Here is a 13075-nt window from a genome sequence, read left to right as displayed (position 1 = left end):
GGCGCCAAGGAACGAATTTTGAGTAATTGTATTCTTGCTGACTTTCCTCCTCCTTCGTTCTTTTCAGGACGTCCTTCTGCTCTCGACTTCGGGGATAACGCGACCGTGTCGGAGCCACGGCGACGGCGGCGCCATCACAAGAGTCTCCAGTTCGGGGAAAACAAGTCGAAGAACCGGCTGACGAAGCTTCTGGCGACAACAGATGAGGGCGATGGAACCAATAGCACGTCGCTATGTATACATATACATGTGTGGATGTATGTATGTATACATATATCCCTCTTGATAGCGCTGTGGTCTAAGTCAGTTCATGTGTTACGTCTCAGCTGAGTTCGAGTCCTTAGCTTGTTTGACTACGTATCAGTTTTCGTATAATGCTTCCATCGAGCTCCTTGTCAGTCTCGACCATGATGGCATGGAATTAAAATGTATATTGATATGGTTGAAAAGATGAATATCTATGTACTGGGGACCATTCAGTGTGTGTGTGTGTGTGTGTGTGTGTGTGTGTGTGTGTGTGTGTGTGTGTGTGTGTGAGGAGGTGAGGAGAAGAACGGGGGTGGAAAGGGAGTTGGGAGATAGGGTTGATGAAAGAGTATTAGGATGGTTTGGACACATGGAAAGAATGAGTGAAGAAAGACTAGTAAAAGAGGTATGGAAGGCAGATGTGGAGGAAGTGAACATGAGGGGACGTCCTAGGATGAGGTGGATGGATGGGGTGAAGGGGGCTTTGGGGAAGAGGGGAATGTCTGTTGAGGAAGGACGGGAGAGGACAGAAGACAGGGGTGAATGGAGAATGGTTGTATATGGATGATGTTGTGATGCATGAGGTAGTATGTGTGAGCAAAATTTGACGCAGCCCGAAGGGATTTCTCCCCGTCTTCTCCTTTTATGCATGGGGGGACGGAGAGGGGGGGTCGCCGATTTGATGAAGCGGCCTTGCTGTGGATGTGCTGTGTCTTGCGACACTGCTTCTGACCCAGGGCAGTGGACAAGGTGCAGGGATGACCCGTCATCCAGGAGGTGCTAAGATAAGAGGGAGGGTGGAGGGGTGTGGAGTGTATTCAGGGATGGAATGGGTGGGAATGATTTTATGCCTTTTCCTTTTCGGCTACCTCCCTTGTAAGGGGAAAAAAGCCTTGGTATTTGTATGTGTATACACATATATATATATATATATATATATATATATATATATATATATATAAATATATACATATATTGTATATTTCGGACGCAGATTCTAATACACATTGTGTTAAGCACGACACCATTTTGATTCTGATTACTTTTCTTACTGAGATTTTCAATTTTTCTCACAGTAGATCTTATTTCAGGGAGGTGGGCAAATACAAGCCTTTCATAGTCTTTCATATTTAGTTGACGTTTCGACTTCAGGGAGTCATACATACATACATATATATATATATATATATATATATATATATATATATATATATATATATATATATACATATATATTTATATATATATACACACATATATATATATATATATATATATATATATACATATATATGTGTGTGTGTGTGTGTGTGTGTGTGTGTGTGTGTGTGTGTGTGTGTGTTGAGACATTCTGACAGGTTGACGTAAGCGGAGTAGGAAACACAGGAGTCTTAGCCTTGAGTTTATTCCTGACTAGTTTCGAATACTAATCAGGAATAAACTCAAGACTAAAACTCCTGTGTTTCCTACTCCGCTTACGTCATATACATATGTATATATATATATATATATAATCATAGGCACACACACACACAAACGCGCACACACGCGCGCATACACACACACACACACACACACACACACACAAAGAGGGAGGGAGCCTGGCAGGCTTCGGCAGAAACAGCTAACAGTTTATAAAATGCCGTTTCTTTCATTACTGATTGAGTTCACTAATGGCTTGTTGACAATCTGACAGCACACTGGCCTGGGTTTAGTCAAGCAGAAATACATCAATTCGTTGCCCCGGATCTCGTCTGCATATATGGGATATTTTCTTTTTCATGTTGAATGGTGACGTCTGTCGCGCTATTGTGGTTCTTGATTCTCTTGGGAGGATTTTTTCAGTGGGGCTAATGTCTGGAGGGGATTCGATGGAGTAGGGGGATTTTGTGGTCGGATTAGACGTGCTGGTTTTGTGGTAGGTGCGTGGAAGGTTGTTGTAGATGTTTGAGAATTCTGCTGTTGTATTTATTTTATTTTATTTATTTTTGTTACATTTAGTTGTTTATGTTTGTGTGATAATAATGAGAGGGGTGAGTAGGGTTGAGGGCTTTAACACAGAACTGTGTATCTATCATATTCATGAGGTGTCCTATTTTTTATACAGATACCCTATTAGGCCGCTTTTGGTGTATCCTTTGTTTTATTATCTCCAATGCTTTATTTTGCATAGTTTGTGAGGAGTCATGTTTTCCTCATTGTTCAGAATTTGCTGTGAAAGAGTAGTCAAGCGTGGTTCTCAAGAACTGTTTGTAAGCTGTGATTTGTTTTCTTCTGTTGACCAAAGCCCATGCTTGCTATTGACCTTGGTATGTTTATTTACTTGATTTTCACGGTCAGGTCTTTGATACGTGGGGTGAAGGTCGTAGAAGTATCAGAAGTGAGGCTTAAGTCTTTATTTTCTCGACTGAAAGGGTTTGGTATATAAATTTAATTAATGGATATTTCTTTGATTCCTGATGATCTGGTGTGAGCAAAGCCACTTCTCCAGATTGTGTTCTTATGAAATTTTGTAGTTGCTACATTAATTAAAGCAAATTCAATAACAGCTACACAACAGACGCTTACGACATGCTGTAACACACACACGCCTCACCCTCTAGGAACGCTTGTGTTGTTTATGGGTAAGGAAATGGCCTGAAGATGTTTCAGTACGAGACTCGCGTCCTCCTCTCCGCTCCTGATCGGTACGCCCATGCGCGGACCTGATCCGAGTTCGAGAAACCACCCAGAGAACTCCGAAGTAGGTCTCCTCGAAGTCGTTCTCGGATACTTGGCATTCGTTCTGGGACTCTCACCTCCACCATTTCATCCGGGAAGATGCGTTTCCGGTGTTAAAGTAGGTCCTTAACGTCTGGTGTGTATTTGATACAGAGTTTGATATGCTGTATCGCAGAGACTTCTGACTAAACTTCAATCGGTGGACTGCTCGATCATCAACAGTCCGTAACGAAAGAACGGTATATTCTATAAACTGTCCGGTGTTTGTGCCCAACCCTGTATATGCATGTATACATATGTATATTCGTATATCAATACATGTATGGAGATAACTAATACGAAAAAAAAAACACTCGGAAATTTAAGCCTATCAAGGCACGACCAACACCAGAAACTCTTGAAGCACCACCACAAAATCTCCATCAGCCCTAGTCAACACGCCCCAAACACATCTTGCACCTCCCCCCGCCCTTCTCCCCCCACCTTCCCCCCTTCTCATCCCCTCAAGCAACCGAGTTGGTCCAATCAACGTCCTTGCATTTGCGCTCCCCTATTCTCCCTTAATTTCCCTCAGACGCTGCACCCCCTTTGCATTCACATCCAACCTCGCCTGACCCACCCCCCATCCCACCGCCCTTCTCATTCTCACTTCAAGGACCCCAGGGAACTTAGGGGGGGGGGGAGGGTCAGGGTTTGCCCCTTCAGGGCCTAGAGGGACCTTAGAGCCCTTATTGTTGCAACAGACAACGGGGAATGGAGGAGGAGGTGGATGGAGGGGGGATAGGTACACTGAACTTGCAAATGCCTCTGTCAAAGTCTGGCTGGCGATTGGGTTAGGATGGAGGTGGGGGGTGGCTGAAGACAAACTTTGGTTAATTTCAGTCTCCCCTTTAGTGTCTATTGTAGTTGTGATGAATCTGGCGATTTTGTTCAGCTGAGGACGGGGTGAGGGATATAGTATTGACATCTTTGAGCTAAATTCTTGAAGAGTAGAAGGAATAGGAACATCAGGCGTATGAATCAAAGCACTAATTATGTTATCTCACTTATGAAGAACTCTTACGAGTAGTCTTGTGATGGAGATGACAAAATTTCAACAATAACTAAGACTTAGTTTTCGTTGATTTTTCTTTTCTTTTATTTATCTTTTATTTGTTTATTTTTTATTTATTTTTTTATAATTCCACTGAAAAGCGAGTTCTTAGGAATAACGCGTTGTCAAGGTGGAAATTATACCTCAAACCCAGTCTTCTTTGTCGCCGAGTTTTTGTCATGGCTACCACAAAAACAAATAAATCAAATAAAAAATCTGTTTTCGTGGTAACGATAAAGAAAAAAACGAACTTGGAAATTCTTGGGAAAGATTGATTTTTCGTTATTATCGTTACCAAAATGGACAAAATGACGAAAACTATTTACTTTGTTACTGTTATTCCAGAGACAATGAAAGCTTAACAATAAAGATGACTATTTTCTTTGTTAAAAATCATACTAATCACCAAATAAATGAATAAATCGATAATAATCATCTGCGTAGCAACTACAACAAAACCAAACTCACGTTTTTCGTTTTCAGCTGCGATTTCCACCAAAGATCTTGGTGGAAATTATAACGAAATATTCTTTGTGGTCGAATTCTACGGGGCGACGACAAAAGAAGACGCCTTCAAATTTAGTACTCTACTTGAAATACAAACTACATTTACATAAATAAGAGTTTCCGCGCATCATAACACATTTCATCACTTGATAAAGAAAAAAAAATCAGGTACTTATCGGTGAAACATCAAGTGATAATTCAACATGTAATGCAACTTAGGGTATGAATCACTAAGTACAATGATGTTGTGTAACTATTTCGGGATTCGAACCCCGAGCCCTCCTGACTTCAGCCTAAGCATTAACTAAGATGCAGGCGACGCAGGCGACGCAGCACAGAGCAAAGGCAGACTTCCTGTAGCAGAACTGAAATACAGTTTGAACTTCTCCCTTACTTGAAATACTCCTAGATACACAACTTCAGCATTTCAGGAGATAGAGAAGTTCAAACTCTACTTCAATTCATCAAGAGGAAGTCTGTCTTTGCTCTATGCTGCTTCGCCTGTGTTGCCTGCGTCTCAATTTGCTCTTAGACTAATGTAGGCTAACTTGCCCACAAAGGGGTGAATCATACTGCGAGATTTGTGTGACTACTAGACGATTTGAAAGACACTTTGTTCACTATATTTGTTCAAATCTTCCAACCAAAGTTTGTGTCGTAGTTTCCATCAGTACCGGAATTCCTCCACAGAAGCAAACATCATCATATGTTTGCTCAGTTGGTAGAAGTTTGGCGCAGCACCAAGCAAGGCCCTGGTTCGAGCTCCGGGGAAACTGTCGGAAATTATTTGTGATGACATACGCTGTCACTGGCGATTCTCTTCAGACACCATATGTGTTTTGAGCTTTTGTATTAACCCTTTGTGGTAAATTTGGGGTAAGACACAGCCTTAAGCGGGCCCTACATGATCAATAATATTGCGCAATATTCCGTATTGTACAATATTATTGACGGTGTAGGGATGGTATTAAAGAGTCACACGTGTTTGGCCTGTGCATTTGATGTCTTCAATATATTGTGTCGTTCTTCAATACCATCCCTACATCATCAATAATATTGTACAATATATTGCGCAATAATTTTGATCGTGAAGGGCCGGCTTTAGTCCTTCAGATGCCCAGGCTTGTATCCCCGGCAGGAACAGAAAACAAACAAACAAATAAATAAATAAATAAATAAATAAATGAGGTAAAGAAGCTGCGAATACTCACCTGTGTTGGGGTCGATGGTGAAGAGTGACTGTGGGTTCCCGGCTGTGATGCTGTACGTCAATTTGGTGTCGGGGTCACGGTCGCTAGCGTCCACCGTGACCACCGGCGTGTTGGCCGTCGAATTCTCGGCGACACCGGGCCAGTACACCGGCCACGAACTCAGCGGCCGGTTGTCGTTGACGTCGACGACTTCGATGTACACCTGAAGGAGGGACAAAACGGATGCAATCAGATTTCCAGACAAGTGGGACAAGTGGAGGTCAATTAGAAAACGGATAGCGGGGCCTCTATTCTACAGAAGTTCGAAATTTATGTTTTGTTATCGTGTGGTACGCCAGTCTTGGCCTAAAAGCATTAAGTGATTGATATATCAAATACTGAAAGACTATATGAATAATTTTATTTTGTTTAATACAAGTTAAGGCCTGGGGCAGCTCAAACCCTTCCACCCTTTTTAATCAAATCGGTCAAATAGGCTTAATTAAAATAGGCCACGGAAGGTACAAAGACCTCTTAGGGGGGGAAGGTTTCTCGTTTAACGGAATAAAATCGTCTGGCGGGATTTCATGTACAGTTGGGTATGACGTTTCCTGACACTATCAACAACGCACAACTTTCAAAGTGTCGCGGAGTGCAAATCCCACGCGAGGTCAATGTCATGTCTGGTTACTTCCAAACATGAACAGAACTCATTCGTGTTCGCTTTCCATAAGAGAAACAGAGCATTTGGTATTGACATCTATCACCGCCAACAGCAACCTTCCTCAGAAAACCTTGGGTACAGCCAATGTTCCCTCTTCATTTTTTTTCTTTTTTTCTGTGTGCAGAAATTTGCTTGTGCACAAACTTTGCCTACTCCGAAAAGTAGGTGCACACCCATGCCAGTCACCATTTAAGCAAATACGCACAATTTGTAAGTTTGTATTACATATTACCTCCAATTATTATTGGTTTGACGGTTGGCAATTTACCATATTTTTAGAGAATTTTATAAGCTGATGCTTGGGTGGAACTTTATTGAATGGATTTTAATATCATCTGTAAACCTTGTGTGTGATTTTTTTTCCTTATGTGCGCGCGCACATGCACACAGATTAGAGGGAACGTTGGGTACAGCTAAATAGGCTAAGCACATGTGCTGGACGTTTTCCAGCAAACATGGAAAAATGGAAAATCCCTGACTCAGAACTTTGTCCATGCGGTCAAATACGGACCCATGAAGACATCCTGAATGAGTGTAACGTGACAGGACCTCTCTATCCATTGAATGATTTACACAACCCAGGATAGTGACCTATCTCACCAACTGCCAATTTTGACAACTTAGGCAGTCGACATATAAAATAATGGTAGTAATTATAATGTGTGAACATTGTGACGAATGTGGATAGGTGGTAAATGTTTTTATTCATAACTAGTTTCGCCTGAGAGGCGACGTCGATCAGTGTTAAGGCAAGACACGTTGCCGTGTCCCTTTCTTGCTATGTATAAATTGTCCAACTTGACCTCGAATACTATTCCTCTCAAGAAGCCACTCAGGTGAAACTAGTCAGGAATAGAAGTATTTCCCTCAGCCCGTGTTACCTTTACCAACAATCCTCATTCGTCACAATGTTCACACAATAATAATAATAATACATACATATACCAAGGGCTTTTTCCCCTTTACACGGGGGGTAGCCAAAAAGAAAAAGGCACAGAAACCACTCCCACCCATTCCACCCTCCTCCCTCTCTCTTATCTTGGCTAATAATAATAATAATAATGATAATAATAATAACAATAATAATAATAATAATAATAATAATAATAATAATAATAATAATGATAATAATAGAGGTTAAAAGCATGACATGAAGGTGGAGGGAGATAGGTACATCATACCTAAATTTTTAGTTTTTATTATTAATTCCGTAATATTCCATACGTTGGGCAAACCACATTTTTATGTACGCGACTGGAATGTATATTTTCTTTGTTGATGATAAAAGTTTATTATGCGCAGAGCCTAATATTAAAGTCCGTTTTATCTATTTTTCTGTGCCCTTGTATTTTTTTTTTCAACGGAAGGAACGGGGTAACTGGAAAAATATATCAAGCCGACGGGGTATTATATATCACGAAGGGGGGGAAATATATGACGGAGGGGGTACATATATAATGGAGGGGGTGCATATATAACGGGGAGGGGTACATGTATAACGGAGGGGTACATATATCACGAAGGGGAAATATATGACGGAGGGGGGTACATATATATAAAGGAGGGGGTGCATATATAACGGGGAGGGGGTACATATATCATGAAGGGGGAATATATGACGGGGGGTACATATATAACGAAGGAAGGGTTGGGAATCGTGCCCGGGAATAATTCACAGTGGCGCTCTCCATAGTAATTATTCTGACTGACGACATTCGATTTTATTAAGCTGGTGGGTCCGACGAGGCAGGGGGAAAGGGAGGAGGAGGAGGGAAGGGAGGTGGAGGAGGGAAGGGAGGGGGAGGAGGGAAGGAAGTTTGGGGGGGGGGGAAATGGCTCAAGGACCCCGAGATCAATTTTTGGGGTTGATGAATACATGACAGTGCCTCACTTACAAGGGATTACAAAGGCGGAGCATGCCGACAGGAGACCTTTTGGTCCATAACTAGGTCGGGTGCGAAAAAATGTAATAATAATGATAAATAAATAAATAAATAAAATTATACTATACATAATAATAAAATAAATAAATTAATAAATAGGTCAAGGTAATAAACAAACAGGTAAATAGCAAATGATAATAAACTGACAGATAAATCATAAATTATAATTAAGCAAATAATAATAAACAGACAAATAATAACAAACAAACAAATAATATAAAATAAACGATAGACGCTAACTAGAATTAAGGGGTGCTAGACTGCCTCCTAGAACTGACTACTAGGATCCCCTAAAGGTCAGAAAAGGTCAAAGAAACTTAGACACAGAACCTTTTATATCTCGAGTGTATCCCCTCTAAGTCCATGACAATCTCGTTTTAAAGACGTACACTAACCTCCTTTTCCCGCTTGCAAGGGAAGTAGCCAAAGTAAAGGCATAAATCCACTTCCACCCATTTCATCTCCACATACTCCACTCCCATCCACCCCTCCCTCCCTCCGTCTTTTCTTGGCTTCTTCTAAATGACAGGTCATCCTTGCATCTCGCCCACTGACCTAGGTTAGAAGCAATGCAGCAAGACACAGTACATACACAGCAAGGCCGCTTCATTAAATCGGCGACCCTCCCCTCTCTCTTCGTCCCCTCGCGCAGAAAAAGAGAAGACGGGGAGAAATCCCTTCGGGCTGCGTCAAAATATCATACACACATACTCCCTCACCCATCCCCCCACCCTTCCATGCATCACAACATCCATACAAAATATGTAACTTCTGAGCTATAGAGGTTAATCACAGGACATTAGATTTGATATATGTCCGCACACCTGTTTGTGTATACACACGGCTCGGCGGCGCAGTGGTACCGTTCGTAACCGCTAATCCAGCGGTCCAAGTTCGCTTCCCGCCCAGAGCTGAAATCATTTCAGCATCACTGCACTACGAGCTGGCACTCGAACTTCTGTGTAAGGTCACAGCGTTAACCATAGATCTGGGATATACGAGCTCTCAGCTCTCATCCGGGAGGGTAACAGCTGCCGGTCACGAGCCCAGCACTTGGTCCAAGGCGATGGTGAGTCACAGGAACAGTGGAACAACCTCGGATCCGTACAACAACAACACAAAACCAAAATATGAAGTCCAACGCCTGTTCAGCCCGTCCAGGCAAACCCGACCAATCACGTTCCAGTGTTCCAGACACGTTCCAGTGTTCCAGAGGAGGTGAAGGGAGGAAGAGCCTGTTGCAGCCAACTGGAACCGCTACAGCAAACCATAAAATATTGGTCCGACAACACCCGAACAGGAGGAGGCTGGTCAGGTCCTCGACATGAAGGGGGGGAAGAGAGACGGAGGGCGAGAGAGAGAGGGAGACGGAAGGAGGTTACCGAGGGAGCGGGAAAGAGGGAGTGGGAGAAGGAGAGAGGGAGGGAGTAGGAGTGGGAGTGGGAGAAGAAGTGGGAGGGAGGGAGTGGGAGAGGGAATGGGAAAGAGGGAGAGGGAGAGAGGAAGGGAGTGGGATGGAGGGAGTGGGAGAGGGAGAGAGGGATGGAGTGGGGGTGGGATGGAGGGAGTGGGAGAGGGAGAGAGGGAGGAAGTGGGATAGGGAGAAAAGGAGGGAGTCGGAGATGGGAAGAGAGGGAGGGAGAGGAATATTTGATGTTTAAATCAGTTAAACATTACCTGTGACGTAGGGAGGTGAAAGACTATTTTCTTATTCGATAAATAAACCATTAATGTCGAATGTATGCGTGCGATTCGTTTGCCATGGTTTTCAGTCATCTGCCAGACATGTGATCGGCAGCGATTATTCTCCCGGATGAGAGCTCAGAGCTCGTATTTTACTACGAAAAAACAAACAAACAAAAAAACGATTGCGTTCTGTATTCAGTAAGGCCAACTTGACATTGAAATTTGATGGCTCTGCGCGGGCCAAAGAGGATAAAAACCAAAATTGTCACCCCCCCTCCCCCCCCCAAAAAAAAAAATCCAACTTCTTTTCCATTGCCATTGGTAACAGCATATTGCGATGGGTCCCGGATTGGGGCCCCACGAGGCTAAGGGAGGGGTCCTATACTCGTATGTGGGTCTTATAATTCAAAGGATTACAAAGAGGATCATGCCAACAGGAGACCTTTTGGTCCATAACTAGGTCGGATGAGAAAAAAATATAATAATGATAAATAGATCAATAAATCAACAAAAATGATAACACAAATATTAATAAATAAAATAAATAAAGTTAAATAATGAAGAAACAGGTAAGTAGTAAATGATAATAAACGGACAGATAAATAATAATAATAATAATAATGATGATGATGATGATAATAATAATGCGTTGGCACGCGAGAAAGGGTTATATCAAATATTTGGCTAGTTTTGGCACCCACACTGATAAAGGTTGCCCACCCCCTGGCCCAGTGGTTCTTCACCTGGGGGTACCTGTACCCCCAAGGGGCTTGAAGCCTTGAACCCTGGGTGGGTACGAGGCATGATAACTCCAGTGCATGGTACTGCATATTTACTCTGAGAAACAAAGCAAAGTTTGTATCACTAATCCTTTTCATATGTTTGCACGGTATTTGTATTGGGTGGAGGTACGAGAATTTTTTCTGATATATCATTGGGTAAAGGCACTGAAAAAGGTTAAGAACACTGCGTCTAGCCTATAGTATCAAGAAGATTATAGTTAAAATACCTTTCGAGTGAAAGTTGAGTAGTGCAGTGTTTCAAGAAAGATGTTAGAAAGGTAAGGTTGTTTGAGGACCTTAAGATTTCTGGAGACCATCTTGAGTTGCACAAGACACACATGAATATAAATTCAAAGCATAAAAGTTTTAGCCAAATGCCTTTGAATTTATGGAAAGAGTAGAAAGACGATCCAGAAATATTGTTGTGCATAACTTTCACTGGCACATAAACGTTCCTTATATATTTTGCTCTGGCTAACGGAGTTAAGGTCATCCTAGGTCACTCGTCCGTGAATGAGTTACCACTAACATACAACGATATTAGTTAGTTGAGGGTATAAAACCGTGCATACGGGATTAAAGTTAATCCTCTATTCACTCATTCGCTATGAGGGCAGTCTTTCTGTACTTTATAGCGAAAGCTACTCAGGCAGACTATCTTTATTCTATTTATTTATTTATTTATCTATTTTTAAGGCTATCGACCAATAAGGAGGTCATTAAGCCTGGTATGAATTTGTACAGTCTCGACGTGGTCGTGATCTTTATTGTGTAAATGACTGGCTTATATAGTGCTCCGGGATCACGCGACAATCCGATCGGCCAATCAGCGATCGCCTCGTGACCTGAAGGAACTGCTGTCCCAGTGCGTCCCTAACAATAGTCGCTGAGATTGGCGAGGTGACTTGTTCCAGTAGCCAATGACCTGTTAGTATGTGTGGCAAAGGGGTCGTTTGTGGTCTGGACGCCACAACTTCAATATTCCCAGTGACAATTTTACTCGGGAGATGAAGAGACCACGTGGAGTGCGCCGGACTGTTCTTCGTGTCATTTGTAAATAAAAGGAGGACAGTGACGTGACCATGTCACACAGAAAGGAAGATTATTGGGGACCCCGACACTCGCCGTCCTCATGGTCTGTTTAAGGGCAGGTCCACACTGATCCTCATGTTGCATCAACACGTTACTCAACGTGTTGAATGTAGTGTTGCGGGGGGGCTTTTTCAACACGCCGCGCGCCTCACAACCGTTCCAATTTCATGCAGCGGGGCAGTGTCCATCTTGACGCAGAGGGGGGAGGTACGTCGAACTTTAAGATCTCCAGAATGGTACCTATATTCGAGTGGACAAGGAACGACACTCTCGCGTTTATAGATTTGCTACAGCAGCATCCTTGCCTTTGAAACGTAAAGCGTAAGGAGTACAAGCGGAGGGTCTTGAAAAGTGTAAGTTTCGAAGTGATTAAAACAGAAATGTCTCATATTATGAACTATGCAATGGGCAATGAGGACACACATCCTTGCCTCGACAATGTTCACAAGTTTATGACGCGCTGCACCACTCCGGGTAGTGACAGTGTGGAGACTCGGTGCTGCGCTCAACAATGCCATCTGCCTCGTGCAGAGCTGCACGAGGCTTAGTATGGACAAGGCTATAGAGTTTAGACAACCTCTCACAGCTCCCGCCCAGTCAGTTGTGGTAAATAAAATATTCCAGCAATGGCTCAATGCACAATCACCTTGACATATAATTGAAAAAAAAAAAAAAATCAGTTCAATTCATGAATTACATTCTTAATTGCGAGCAGTCCAAGCTTACGCACGTATGCATACACAAACACACACACAAATATATATACATATTCCATCGCCACTTTTCTTTCAGCAGAAATCCATTTTCCAAAAGCTTGAAAGCTTACGAAAGATATTTATCATTAATTAATTTGCTGTCGTTTTTAATAGAATGTGCTAGAAAGACAATCTCCTGCCACGCTTCACAACAATATATATATATATATATATATATATATATATATATATATATATATATATATATATATATATGTACTGTATGTATATACATATATATATATATGTATATATATATGTACTGTATGTATATATATATATATATATATATATATATATGTATATATATATTCTATATATATATATATATATATA

General features: G+C 42.0%; 1 protein-coding gene across 6 annotated transcripts in view; it reads right to left on the bottom strand.

Moving 5' to 3' along the window:
- kug (FAT atypical cadherin kugelei) overlaps window positions 1-13075 on the bottom strand; it is a 406977-nt gene that overhangs the window by 132069 nt on the left and 261833 nt on the right. For all 6 annotated transcript variants that reach the window (XM_076200002.1, XM_076200001.1, XM_076199999.1 and 3 more), the window contains one exon: window positions 5779-5980. In XM_076200002.1, coding sequence (XP_076056117.1) covers window positions 5779-5980 — 202 coding nt within the window. The remainder of the gene's footprint in view (window positions 1-5778; window positions 5981-13075) is intronic.

The sequence above is a fragment of the Oratosquilla oratoria genome, chromosome 16 (genome assembly GCF_046742065.1).
Source record: "Oratosquilla oratoria isolate Oo_2021 chromosome 16, ASM4674206v1, whole genome shotgun sequence".
Classification (NCBI taxonomy): Eukaryota; Metazoa; Arthropoda; class Malacostraca; order Stomatopoda; family Squillidae; genus Oratosquilla; species Oratosquilla oratoria.
The sequence above is the reverse complement of the archived record's forward strand: the minus strand, read 5'-3'. Positions and strand labels throughout refer to the sequence as shown.